The following is a 14962-nucleotide window of genomic DNA, read 5'->3' as shown; positions in this document are numbered from 1 at the left end:
GTGGGAAGGTAAAGCGCAGAGGAAAAGCGGTGCCCGCACATGCCAAGAGCTGGTTAAGCTCTGAGGATAGGGGAAGAGCGAACTATGTGCAACACATGGGGGACTTTGGGGGTAGCAGAACCGCGATCACTTTTTCATAACCAGCATTAACAGTTATTTTGGCTGGAGACACAGCAATCACTAGTTGCGTGCTGTGACTGAGCCCTATACCTGCTGCAGCTGAGGGGTCTGACTGAGGCCGTCGCGGCTCTCGAGCAACCGAACAGGTGCTGCAAGTGGCCATGGCCGCGGGGGTGGCGGCATGGCTGCCCTTCGCCCGGGCGGCGGCCATCGGATGGATGCCGGTGGCCAGCGCGCCCATGCCGGCCCCGCCGCGGGAGAGAAAGCGGAGCCAGGACGCGCTGATCGTCTTGAACGTGAGCGGCACCCGGTTCCAGACGTGGAAGAACACGCTGGAGCGCTACCCGGACACGCTGCTGGGCAGCACGGAGCGCGACTTCTTCTTCAACGAGGAGACGCGCGAGTACTTCTTCGACCGCGACCCGGACATCTTCCGGCACATCCTGAACTTCTACCGCACGGGCAAGCTGCACTACCCGCGCCAGGAGTGCATCTCGGCCTACGACGAGGAGCTGGCCTTCTTCGGCATCATCCCGGAGATCATCGGTGACTGCTGCTACGAGGAGTACAAGGACCGGCGGCGCGAGAACGCCGAGCGCCTGCTGGACGACGCGGAGAACGAGGGCTCCGCCGAGGGGCCCCTGCCCAACATGTCGGCGCGCGAGAAGATGTGGCGCGCCTTCGAGAACCCGCACACCAGCACGTTGGCCCTGGTCTTCTATTACGTCACGGGCTTCTTCATCGCCGTCTCCGTCATAGCCAACGTGGTGGAGACGGTGCCTTGCGGGCGGGGCCCCGGCGGCGCGCTCCGCGAGCTGCCGTGCGGCGAACGCTACGCCGTGGCCTTTTTCTGCCTGGACACGGCGTGCGTCATGATCTTCACCGTGGAGTACCTGCTGCGCCTGGTGGCCGCGCCCAGCCGCTACCGCTTCGTGCGCAGCGTCATGAGCATCATCGACGTGGTGGCCATCATGCCCTACTACATCGGGCTGGTCATGACGGACAACGAGGACGTCAGCGGAGCCTTCGTCACGCTCAGGGTCTTTCGGGTCTTCCGGATTTTTAAATTCTCCCGCCACTCGCAGGGCCTGCGCATCCTGGGCTACACCCTGAAGAGCTGCGCCTCCGAGCTGGGCTTCCTGCTCTTCTCCCTTACCATGGCCATCATCATCTTCGCCACCGTCATGTTCTACGCCGAGAAGGGCTCCCCCAGCAGCAAGTTCACCAGCATCCCGGCCTCCTTTTGGTACACCATCGTCACCATGACGACACTGGGGTAGGTGTCCGTGCGCCCTCGTGTCTGGGACGTTGCTTTGGTGTATCCCTGCGCCTCACGGAGCTGGGTGAGATTCCCGCCATTTTTTTCCAACTGTGCTTTTTGTCTGCATTTCAAGTTGTGCGCCTGTCAGAAGTAGGCAGGGAGGGAGCTTTGCAGCTTTTAAGTGGTCAGAAAGTCGGGAGGAACTGCTTTAAGCCTTGCTTCTGTTTTCTTTCTGTAGGCAGATGTCAGCTTATGTTTTTGGTGCATCTAGGAAAGTAGCATTTACCTATAATAACTTTCGTGGCTCCAGTTTATTTATTGTGGATGAAGTTTTGTTTCTCCCCAAATACTACCTGTCAAGTGCACATTTGGTGTTAGGTACTTTGATGTTGCCTTTTTTTGAACAGCATTGATGTGCTCCTCCTGTAGTGGGGGTGAACTGTTGATGTTTTAAGGCTGCCTGAAGTTAGGCTAAATCTGGTGGTAACTTCAGGTTACTTGAGGGATGAAGAGTGAGGCCAGAAAGAGCTTTGATTCTAATGGAGAGACACCCATTTTGATAGTAGCTTGTTGAGTTTATGTAGTGACAGCTCCTTCTGAAACCCTTATGGTTTTTACCACACTTGATATCATGCAGAATATATATCATCCTGCAATTTTTTTGTTAAACAAATAGCTTGGCTTATTCAAGGTCACCTTACATAAATGTATGAGGCAGTGACCTTATTACTTTGTAGAATTGAAATATAACATCAAAGAAAAACGTTTTTTACTAGAGAATTTGAAGCATCAATCTAGGAAATTCAAAGTTAGGTAAAAGTTTTAAATACAAATATGATTATTGTGATCTGTACAGTCTTTCTGTTATTGCATTCGAATGCTATGTTGTTATCGATTTGATGATTCAACCATTCATTTTATAGAGAAGAGTGAACATGAGAAGTGCATTTGTTTATGAAGTTAAGAGCACTTTAGAATGACCTCAAATGAAGATGGAAATTCATTAATAATTTCACTTAAGCTTTTGTCCTGTCTAGTAATATGTGCAATTCAGAAATACTGATTTTGTGACAAAGGTTGACACTGCAACGTAAGAGACGAGAAACATTCTCATTTTTTTATCCTATCAGAGTGAAAATCAGTTTGCATTTTAAAACGCCACTTGGGTCCTCAATGACTACTTGGGCCCTCAAATTTTGCCCATTTGTGCTGAACTGTCATGGGTTTTAATCAGTCAGTGGTCTTTACCAACCCTCTGCCATTAAGATCCATTTTTAAGTATTCCATGCATGCTTAAATGTTACTGCTGCTTTGTATCCTGTTTGGTTTGTTTCACATATCTAACACCCTCACATTCCTTTTGAGCTTTCTTTCCTTAAGCTTCAGTTAATGATTTCTTTGAACGTTTTATTAAATTACACCAAATAACGGAAGCTTAAGATACACAAGTTTGGAAAAGTGTATTCCTCTTAGAAGTCCACAGAAATTCCAAATGTGTCCTTTCGGGCTTAATTTACGAAGATTTTTTCCCCCCATTCAGTTGTGAACAGAACAGTATGTGCAGTGTGCTGCTTTGCATTCGGATGAAAGGATAAATGGTCAGATGGACATTGTCTCTGCTTTATGCATTCTTTGCAAAAAAGAATGCATAAAAACAAGTACAATACTGTTTTTAAGAACAGAAGGTATGATTGTGAACTTTACATCATGATCAATTCTGTATACATTGCCTAGTTAAATTGCAAATATTATTTTAAACCAGCACTTTCCACTTTCAAATCCTTTAGTTTTGCAGTCAATGAGAACTGGCCATTACTAGGATATGACAACTTGAGGTGTTTCTCAGTTTTTAATGCTTCATGCTTCTGTTTAGCCAGTCTTAACAACAACAGTCTTCAGATTGGGTACACAAGGCTGTGGTTCCCACTGTAAGAAAGAACTAATGATAGCTGTACATCCTGGATCTGGTTACTAACTGTATACATTGTTTGATGACTGAAAAGCCCTTACCTTACCCTGGGAAATACTTTACAGTGTCCTCAGTCTGATTGACCAAGATAGAACAAGAATTGTATCCACTATCCTGCATGAAAGTCACTAGTCCAGCTCAGTAGTATAATTTTTTCATTAGCATATTCTTTTTATAATCTAGTAATACTCAAACAGTTACAAATAATAAGCAATGATTTTAATCTTTACAATGATTTGATTTTGAGCTATGCTCCTTTGCTGTTTCCAGGGTTATTGAGTGCTTGGTTTAAGTGACCTGTCCATGGTACTGACTTCAACAAACTTCACTAAATCGAACAAGTTCATGGTAGTGAAACAAGAAACTTTTGTGTTTTATTTTCATAGTGGAACTGATTAATTATGGCTTTCCCCTTTTTTCTGTCTGTGAAAGCAGCCCTAAAAATATCAGGCACAATCTGTTTTCTATCATTAAAGTTACAATTCAAATTGTTTTAGATTTGCCTAGATAATGTACAGTGCTGCATACGTCTAGTAGCGCTATAGAAATAAGTAGTAGTAGTAAGCCAAGATAAGAATGCAGAACAGAGCATTAATAGTTATCATTGCTGTAATTTTTAGAGTTTAAACAATAAGTGTGAATATGTATTTTTTTAAATTCTAGTATTCTTTTACAGTTTCCTTTCTTGATATTGCTAGATTGCCTTTAATAGGATCTGCACCAAATTTCTTACTCTCACTGATAATTGAGGCCGGATGGTTGTGTAGCAGTACTGTCATTAATGTGACAGCCCAATTGGCAAGGAAAGTTCCAGGCTTGAAGCCATTTTTCATGCACAATCCATGTTCCTTTTCTACTTTAATTATCTCCTCCTTTGACCATCTGCTAGGTTAGGAACTTTAGCTAACTGATTTAATTCTGATCTTTCAGACAGTAGAATGCTGTGTTGTATTTATGAAGAGCTAGTTGGTCAATTTTTGCACTGTGAGAAAATGCTTAACTTGTGCTTTGTAAATGAGTAAAATTAATAGTGATTAGTGTAGATTGTATTAAAGCGGAAATGTGACCCAGTTTTTGAAAATATACTTTTGACTATTAACAATAAGAGAATGGTAGTAAGATGGGTTCCCCACGGGTAAGGCAGAGGAGTGCCATAGGAGTCAGTACTTGTTCTAGTCCTCTTCATGTCTTTATAATTGATATTGGAGAAGGGTTAGCAGGGAAAGTAACATAGTAACATAGTAGATGACGGCAGAAAAAGTATCTCTAGATAAGGTATGGCAAATATGTTTTAATTCAAATACAGAATCATGCAGTTTTATTGCAGAAATCCAAGGGCCAAATACGTTTTGGAGTGGTGAAGAATTAGCAGTCACCAAACAAAAGTGAATACTGATGTCATCATTTCTGACACCAAGGATGAATTTGGATAGACTAAATGGTCCTTTTCTGATAACATTTTCTGTGTTTCTTGGTTTCATTGTAGTCCATTTGCGATTTGCACTATAATATAAGACACTAAAAAGTCATGATTGTTCCAAACTCTCCCTTGAAAATGTGTCACATCACTTTCCTTGTATTATTAAATTCATTGATCACTGGTTGATAGAAAAGATAGGAAAAACAAAAGAATAGGCACAGTAGAAGTACAAAGGTCAGATTTAAGCCTGTGTGATGACTGGCATAAGTTAAATTGCGGTTTCAGCACATAATGTAATCTGGATAATCAGCGCCACTATCCTCCTAATTTTATAAAAAGTTGCCAAAATTGTGTATGCAAATTTGGGCACATGCCCAATTTGTGCACATAATTTAAATAAGCTAATTAGCACCAATAATTGGCTTTTAACAAGCAATTATTGGCACTAATTTTAATTGAACTTTATATGTATACATTTTGGTGCGTGACCACGTAATTTTCTATGTGATGAGAAAAAGGGGGCACAGAAGTGGGAGGATCATGGGCGGAACAGAGGCATTCCTAAAACTAATGAACACTGTTATAGAATAACGGGGATATGCGCTTAATGTAGGTGCATACATTTGCACCACATTTCAGTTGGTGTAAATGGCCACGACTAAAGTTAGGCATGATTCCCAGGCATAAGCATGGCTTATAGAATAGTGCTTTTTTCTTGTCACCATATATAGATCCTAGCCCTATATGTGTAATTATCAGTGTTAAATATTTAGATAGTGCAGGCATGGTGACCACTCTATTTGTTTAGTTTCATCCTGCTATTTAGGGACAGCTGATTAGGACTAAACTAAGCATGTAACTTGACCATAAAAACAGAAAATGATAGCAAAGACCATACAGTTTTCCCACTCTACCCTTCTATACCAGCTGCATCATTTCCTTTCCCTCAGAGATCATCTGTTCTTGTCTTCTGTAATTAAATTCAGTTACTGTACTGATCTCCACCATCTCTACTACATCCATCACCCCTTCCATTAAAAAATATTTTCTTAGATTACACTTGACACTGGCCCATTTCACCCTCATTCTATGATCATTCCAGAGCTTCCTTTCAATTGAAAGAGGCCTTCCTTTTGTGCATTTAAATGTCTCTACCATATCACCCATCCCCTATCTTTCTTCCTAAGTGTATAATATATATGTGTGTGTGTATGTATATCTATCAGTAGATATAGATAGATATGTAGAGAGAGAGCTAGCTTTAAATCTGTCTTAACTATCTGGATAATTTGAAAATTCACCGTTACTCTGCCCCAAACCTGGCCATATTATACAGATGGTATCAGACTGGTCAGTCAGATTTTCAGCCCAATACTATCTGTATAAGTGCTGAAAATATATGGATAAACCAGTTATATATTCATCAGCTACTGGTAAACACATAGCTGCTGAATATCAGCTCATAAATTATAATAAATATTGTCTTAGTAGATCCCAAAATGCTGACTTGAAAATATTGAAATTATTTCTCCTGCTTGAATTGCTCAGTTCATTGTGCATGTCTTAACTGAACTTGTGGGACCTGTGAATCATAAAGTCTCAGAATTATACATAAGAACATAAGCACTGCCATACTGGGACAGACTGAAGGTCCATCAAGCCCAGTGTCCAGTCTCCAACAGTGGCCAATCCAGGCCACAAGTACCTGGCAATATTCCAAAACAGTAAAATGGATTTTATGCTGTTTATCCTAGAATTAATCAGGGGATTTTCCCAAGTCCATCTTAATAGCTTATAGACTTTTCTTTTAGGAAATTGTTCATACCTTTTTAAAACCCTGGTAAGCTAACTGCTTGTACTACATTATCTAGCATCAAATTCCAGAGTTTATTATTACACGTTGAGTGAAGAAGCATTTTCTCCAGGTTGTTTTACATTTACTACTTAGTAGTTTCATTGTGTGCCCCCTAGTCCTTCTGTTTTTGGAAAGAGTAAACAAGTGATTCACGTTTACCCATTCCACTCCACTTAGTACTTTATAGACCTCTATCATATTTCCCCTCAACCTTCTCTTCTCCAAGCTGCTTTAGCTTTTCCTCATAGAGAAATTGTCCCATTCTCTTTATTTTCGATACCCTTCTGTGTACCTTTTCTAATTTCACTATCCAGCTTATTTTCGAAAGAGAAGGCCAACACAAATCAGGAGATGGCCGGCGAAATCGGCATAATCGAAAGCCGATTTTGGCCGGCCTCAACTGCAGCCTGTCGCGGAACCGGCCAAACTTCAAGGGGGCGTGTCGGCAGGGTACAGAAGGCGGGATGGGGGCGTGGTACGAGATGGCCAGCTTCGCCCAATAATGGAAAAAAGAAAGCTGGCCCTGACGAGCATTTGGCCAACTTTACTTGGTCCCTTTTTTTCAGATCCAAATCCCAAAAAAGTGCCCGAACTGACCAGATGACCACCGGAGGGAATCGGGGATGACCTCTCCTGACTCCCCCAGTGGTCACTAACCCCTTCCCACCCTCAAAAAACAACTTTAAAAACTTTATTTTCCAGCCTCTATGCCAGCCTCAAATGTTATACCCAGCTCCCTGACAGCAGTATGCAGGTCCCTGGAGCAGTTTTTAGTGGGTGCAATGCACTTCAGGCAGGTGGACTCAGGCCCCCCCCCCCCCCCACTTGTTACACTTGTGGTGGTAAATGGGAGCCTTCCAAACCCTCCCCCCCAAAAAAAAATTCACAGTACCCACATGTAGGTGCCCCTCTTCACCCATAAGGGCTATGGTAATGGTGTAGAGTTGTGGGGAGTGGGTTTTGGGGGGGGTGGGATTTGGGGGGCTAAGCACACAAGGTAAGGGAGCTATGCACCTGGGAGCTATTTTAATGGGGTTTTTTTTTTTTAATTTTTAGAAGTGCTCCCTAGGGTGCCCAGTTGGTGTCCTGACATGTCAGGGGGACCAGTGCACTACAAATGCCTTGGATTTGGCCGGGTTTGAGATGGCTGGCCTCGGTTTCCATTATCAGCAAAAACCGAGGCCGGCCATCTCAAATCCAGCCATCTCTGACATTTGGCCGGCCCCAACTGTATTATCGACACAAAAGATGGCCGGCCATATCGTTTGAAAATACGGTTGGCCCCGCCCCTTCACGGTGCCGTCCTCGGAGATGGGCACCCTTAGAGATGGCTGACCCCGTTCAAAAATTCCCCTCCACATCTTTTTTGAGGTGCTTTGACTACTAGCATTGCACACAGTGTTCGAGGTGTGGTCGCACCATGGAGCGATACAAAGGCATTATAACACTCATTTTTTTCCATTCTTCCTAATAATTCTGCTGCTGCACACTGAGAAGAGGGTTTCAACGTTACCATGAACAATGACACCTAGATCCTTTTCATGGGTGGTGATTCCTAAAGTGGAACCTTGCATCACTTAGGAGTAGTTTGGGTTCCTCTCTCTCACATGCATTTGCACTTGCTCATTGTAAACATCATCTGCCATTTGGATGCCCTGTCTCCTAGTTTTGTAAAGTCCTCTTGCAATTTTTCACAATCCTCTGGCAAGGACAAATCAGGATCAAGTATACATATATAGTATCACATCATCATATAGTATAACATCATACCTTATGCTATGAGTTTATCTTGTTGGGCAGACTGGATGGACCATACAAGTCTGCATTTTGACGTTTATCTCACAATGACGTCCAAATCAGGATTTTTCTAAACCTATTTTTAGACGTCTTTTTCTGAAGGACGTCTAAATCTCAAAGGAGCGTGCCAGGGGTGTGTTCAAGGCGGGACTTGGGTGTTCCTAAGACTTAGACATCTTTCAGCCATAATGGAACAAAAGAAAAACGTCCAAGACTAAAACATAGATACGTTTTGAGCTAGACCTGTTATTATAATGAATAGCTACAGTGGGAATTGAACCCACTTCCCCAGGATCAAAGTCTGCTGCACTAACCACTAGGCTACTCTACTCCACACAAGAGGTGCCTCAAATGGCCACATGACCACTGGAGGGAATCGGGGATCACCTCCCCTTACTCCCACAAATCACAAAACTGTTATCCAGTCTTGCCCTGTCCAGTAAGTCCTGCCGGCCACCTGAAGCCTGGAGCTCAACTCTCGGTGAAAAGTGGCCAGGTGCAGGTGAAGCCTAACTGGTTGTCAGAGGTCTGCCCTGTCTCTAGCGTGGGGTGGTTTTGCTTGCCACTGCCGCTCCTCGGCAGTGGCCCAAGGGCTCACAAACCCAGTTTCCAGCTTTGAAAACCATGACAGAGTGCTTTTAACTTCCTGCTCTCTTCTTGAGCCCCACCCTCCTGGCCAGACAGGCTAACATACCTATCCTTAAGGTGGCTCTGCTTTAGTGAGGGCGTGTACCTAAAGAAACCCTGCCTTATACCACCCACTCCCTTGCAATATACTACAATTCTTTGAGCTATAAATCTGATAAACATTACAATTCTAATAAACTACTTCTATTTAATAATAGTGTGGAGAAACTCCAGGTGTGAATCTTAATACATTTTTGTTCTTAGAGCCTTGATATTTAGTCAACTGTTATTGAAAATGGATAGAGTAATTGTTTGTGGCGGTATCTGCACTCATAATTGATTAAATGGATTTTCAGACTAGTCTTTTTGGAGGTTGAAGGTATTGCAGTCTGTTGTTCCCAAAAGAAGCAACTTTATTTCCTCCCCAGATTCCTGTTAGTAAATCAAGGGGTGCATTTTCTGAAGTATTTTCAAAAATAGAAATTCAAAGAATTATAATTTTCAGGGTAGGCAAAATTTGTATGTGTGTACACATATGTCTACTTAAATTAATTTAACTCATTTCTTATGATCTTTGATTACAAAAAAATTACTGCTTCATCTGAAAATAAAGTTTCCATATACCAATATACTAACGTTGCTGTTACTGACACTAACTGAAAAGAATTATCAGTGAACTATGACCTACTATGGGGCCCTTTTACTAAAGCACAGTAAAATCTGTGTTTAGTGGGCTGTAACACAGGACTTTCCCGTGTGCTAAGCCCAGAGGCACCAAGTTCTCTTGTGTTAACCCTGTATTATTCAGTTAGCACACACATATATATTGCACTAACTTGATAACACATGAATGCCCATTCTCTCTACCCATGACACGCCCCCTCCTAAAAATATATATTTTTAAATAGATAATGCATGGGTTACCATTCACAACAGGCAAAATACCACAAAACACTTTAACATGGACTGCGACGAGGGAAGTCAGACTCAACATCAGCCTAACCTATACCATCTGCTGAAGGTAGAGAAATACTGGAGCATTCCAGGCTGCATCAGCCCATATACTGATGATGTGTCACTGAAAAATGTCAGTTCTCTACCTCCATCTGCTGGTAGGAGAACACAACCCATTCGTCTGGAAGGTTAGTTACAAAAGAAATAGATGGATCCAGAAATCCCCAACATTTAAGCTCATGTGCACTACGTTCTTAATTAAGGATGATTAGAAATAGCCTGAGCTGCGAGAAGAGAAACAGGAAGCAGAGGGCACCTCTCTTTCCATAAGCCTGTTTCTACTATATAGCATTGTGAATGTCCCCACCACTTAATTGCCAAGGTCTAAGGTTCTTTCTGCTTGCATTCTTATGACTGCTGCCTAAAGTGAGAGAGCCATAGGGGTTATTGAAAAAGAAGTGCTGTGCTCATTTCCTAGGTTCCCAGCTATACAAAGCAGGTTAGAAAGACCACAAGCTACTGCTAGTTTGAGTTTCTTAAAGATCTACAGGTCCTAAACCCATTTTAATAACTTTAATAACGTGTGCTACAAAGCACATCACCATAAAACTCACCTCTGCCATTGTTTCACTCTTAGCCCTATACCAATAACAAATAAACCTTGACACATTTGAGGTTGAATATAATTTTTAGATAATAACATTTCAGCAGCAAATTGATTCTCCTTTCCTCTCAAAAATCAAAGCAAATGATTAAACATCTTATTAGTTAGTAGCTTTATGAAAGTCACTCAAAATGTACGTAAATCTTATATGCCATTTTGGCACTCACTTGTTACCAACAAATAACAGCCCAAAAGAAGAAGACAGTAAAATATTACTATACCAAGTGGGTAAAATACTAGGGGTCTTTTTTACTAAACCACGCTAACAATTCCTGCGCAACAAATGTGATGCAGCCCATTGTGTCGTATTTGCCGCGCCAGGAATCACTAGCGTGTTTTGGTAAAAGAGGCCCTAGGAAGCAAAAGTTTCTATTTACAAATCAACTTTATATTCAACCTGTCAGATTTTGGGTGAACGATAAGGTTCTTGCTTCTTTTAGAAAGAGAATGATTGATTGAATAACTTAGTGGTGTTCTTACGACTGCAAGGCTGATAGCACAGCCTTGTGCTTAAAACACACAGCTGTAAATTATGGGAAATTCAGGGTTTATTTTCTTTTCTACCACTCAGCAAGCAATCTTAAGCAAGTCATTAAACTTTCTAGGCTCAAATTCAGATTGTAAGCTCTTTTTAGAAGGCACCTTTATAACTATGTGATTTATGGTGTAATAGTGGAAGGAGAAAAAGGCAGATATTTGTGCACAGACTCACTGTCTCAACTTTTCATGCCCTCAGGATTTCACCAGTTCTAAGGCTCACATTGAATATACATACACATATATTACTGAAAAGTACATATACCCTTACAGAGCATACTGTAGCAGGCAACCTTTATATACAGAGGGCCACATGGCAACATTAGGTATCTATCAGCCCACTTGGGCGCTTAGATCAGCTTGTTTGAATCTGTTGGAAGTTCCATCCTTTAAGCAAATTAGATTCATAGAGTACCAGCAGGTGGAGATAGAGAATGCCAAAGAGGCATATTTTCAAAGCACTTAGCCTTCCAAAGTTCCATAGGTTTCTATGCTCCTTGACCAGTCAGTATTCTCTATCTCTGGCAGGCAGATGGACGATCTCTCCCATGCTCCCAGATTCTTCTGCTGCTAGCTCCTGACCTGTTGTCGGTCTGTGTAGTTTTGAGTTGTGCGGCTGGCGGTGCCAACTTTAGGGGGTCCTTCCCCCTTTTGCCACTCTCCTGGCCAGGCTCCTTTCTCTGTAGGCATTTGTACAAATTAAAGGCAAACTGGTGTTTGAGGAGGATTTGGAGAATCTGGTGAAGGACTTGGGCGATTCTAAGACCCAGAGTCGGCCAGAGGACAAGGTTAAATCTTCTGCTCGGTTGGGGCAGTCATCCTCATTTTCGGGATACCTGCCGGTATCGGCTGGGTACACCAGACCTTTCTCAGTGGTCCTGCTATTAGAGCAAACAGTCCTTTTGCGCTGAGAAGCTGAGTCCCGCCACCTCTTTCTGACCCTCCTCCACTACCCGTCCTGTGCAATTATGGGGCGCCGTGTCTTTCCTCAGATCACATCGGAGAATGGCTGTCCCTGTTCTTCGAGGAGTGGTCCTGCATTACATCGGACCAGTGGGCCCTTGAAATTATTTGAGAAAGCTACAAATTAGAATTTGCCTCTGCCATCACAGATTTTTTTCTTGGAGTCTGTGTGTGAGAACTCGAGCAAGCGGGCGGCGATTTTATTTTCCATTCTACAAGTTGTTGCTGGCCTTGAACGTCGGACAGGTCGTTATTCCATTTATTTTGTCATTCTCAAGAAGAAAGGGGGCACATTCTGGCGGGTTCTCACCTCAAGAGGATCAGCAAGTTTCTCAAGGTTCAACACTTTCACATGGAGACCTTGTGCTCAGTGTTGGCAGTTGTGCAACTCGGTGAATTTCTCACAGCTTTGGATCTCAAGGAGGCATATTTGCACATCCCAATCTGACTTTCTCATCAATGGTTTCTTTGCTTTGCCATGCTCAGGCGACATTTTCAATTTTGGGCCATTCCTTTCGGCCTCACCACAGCTCCACTGACATTCTCCAAGATCATGGTAGTGGTGGCTGCCTTTTTGAGAAGACAAGGGGCCCAAGTTCATCCTTGTCTGGACGATCGGATGATCAGGGCCTCCTTGGCTCCGGAGTGCATACAAGACACATCAAAAGTTCTTGCTCTGCTGCAGTCGTTGGGATGGATCATCAATTTCCCCAAGAGTCAGTTGGCTCCCACACAGGTTCTTGAGTATCTGGGAGTCTGATTCAGCATGGCTCAGGGTAAGGATGTTTTTTACTGGAGCAGCAATGTGTCAAACTACAGTCACAGATTCGTCTACTTCTTCACTGTACAGTTCCTCGAGTTTGGGACTATGTGCAGGTTCTTGGGTCCATGGTGGCGACTTTGGAGATAGTGCCATGGGCTCGAGCGCACATGCATCCATTACAGCGTTCTCCCTTGAGTCGCTGGTCTCTGGTTTCACAGAATTCCAATCACGAGCTCCATTGGATGGGGTCTGCGCATTGCAACATGGCCTGGTGGCTGAGGGACTCCGTACACAGCCTCCATCTGGGGGCTCTAAAGTGAACGGTGATATTCATTGATGTGAGCGTGACAGGGTGGGGCGACCATTGCTTCGGCCAAGTGGCTCAAGGTCAGTGGTTCCCAGAGGAGGTGCGGTGGCTGGAACCAGGCAGTCTGCTTGGCGCTGTTAGATCTTCGAGCTCTGGTGGAGGACAAGCTGTTGCATGTGCTCTCTGACAATATGATGGTTTTGGCTTGTTGTATCAACCACCAGGGGGGTACACACGTAACAAGAATTAATTTTATAACTTGGGAAAATTACTCCAGAGCACTAGCTAATATTTGTATTTTAAAAACAGGCGCTGTATTTATAAGTTTTAGGATATATTTATATATATTGAATTCATCCTCCACCACTTACCTATAAGGTAAGAAATTATATTTTTGTGTTTTACATTAACCTGCACTGCATAAGATTTAGGAACTTGTGCTCAAACCATGGCACTAAGCTTTTAAAGCGAAAAAGAAAGAGACCATTTAATTAGCTCTAGAAAGGTTTATTTACAATACATGTTTCAGTAATTGCAGCGAGAGAAAAAGAATTTTAAAACAGAGGATTTGTGCTTTGCAGAACCAACAAGGTAACAGAGTTTGAATAATATGAATTATTAACTTACAATAGTCCTTTGATAGAAATTGGTAGCTGGTTGCAGGAGCAGGGCTTCAGCAGAGGAGAGGGATCTGGGCTGCATCCGAAGAGAAGAAGCCTCTCAATCTCGGGAAAACAGCTTCTGTTTTTATACTGTTAATTTGCAGGGAAACATGAGTGCATGTCCTGGACCATTTGCTTCCTGGTTTGCACTTGGTCTCATGTTTATGACATTCCTGTTTGGGCTTTTGCTGACAAATTGAAGCAAAAGGTTTTCTGTTTGAATCTATGTGGCAGTGTCCAGCAGATGGTTTATTGTATCTTGTTTATGGTTTCCTCTGAGCCAATAAGTGTGTGGATTCGCACCTCCAGTCTCCCTGGCTGCTGCTCTTTTGTTCTGTTATCCAGCCAGGCTTTTGATCAAGGAAGTTTGAAGACCCTTTGAAGCAGTCTCTTACTTGTAAAAGTTTCCCAGGGAAAGGGAGGGGGAGATGAAAGAGGGATTTGGAGTTCAGATCAGTTTTCCCTGTTGTAGTTTCAATAAGTCTTTTAAAGCTGCATTTTTATATTGATACCTGATCCAGTAAAATAAACTGACATACTGCTACATATTTCAATAATTCTGACAATTCAGTGTGGCTCTGGTGCTCGAGGCTCACCTACTTGTTCGTTGGTCAGAGGCACACTTAGAGCAGCTCTCAGCGGCACATATTGCAGGAGTTTGGACTGTTCAAGTGGATTGTCTGAGCAGGAATGCCTTGAATCCCAGAGATTTGGAACTGGTGGAGTCAGCGTTCCGGTAGATCACGGACAGATGGGGCTTGCCAAGCATGGATCTCATGGAGACCCACCACAATGCCAATGATTTTACAGCAGGCAAAGAGATTACAGGGCAGAAGGCATAGACACTCTTTTGCAGGCATGGCTGATGGATGTTCTTCTGTATGTCTTCTCTCTGTGGCTCGCTATAGGCAGGGTTCTTCAAAAAATTCTTCTCCGCCTAGTTCTGGTGGTCCTCATTGCCCCAAATTGGCCACACCACCTGTGGTATGCGGACCTTGTTTGCTTGCAGGTAGATGCTCTACTTCAATTGCCTCTTTACCCTGCCCTGCTGGTTCTGGGACCG

At 43.1% G+C, this 14962-nt stretch overlaps 1 protein-coding gene across 1 annotated transcript in view; it reads left to right on the top strand.

The window, feature by feature from the left end:
• Nucleotides 1-281: 281 nt before the first annotated feature.
• Nucleotides 282-14962, top strand: part of KCND2 (potassium voltage-gated channel subfamily D member 2) — a 244875-nt gene continuing 230194 nt past the window's right edge. Inside the window, exon 1 of the mRNA XM_030216253.1 lies at nucleotides 282-1396. Coding sequence (XP_030072113.1) covers nucleotides 282-1396 — 1115 coding nt within the window. The remainder of the gene's footprint in view (nucleotides 1397-14962) is intronic.

The sequence above is a fragment of the Microcaecilia unicolor genome, chromosome 10 (genome assembly GCF_901765095.1).
Source record: "Microcaecilia unicolor chromosome 10, aMicUni1.1, whole genome shotgun sequence".
Classification (NCBI taxonomy): Eukaryota; Metazoa; Chordata; class Amphibia; order Gymnophiona; family Siphonopidae; genus Microcaecilia; species Microcaecilia unicolor.
Note: the sequence above shows the minus strand (reverse complement) of the source record. Positions and strands in the feature narration are given on the sequence as shown.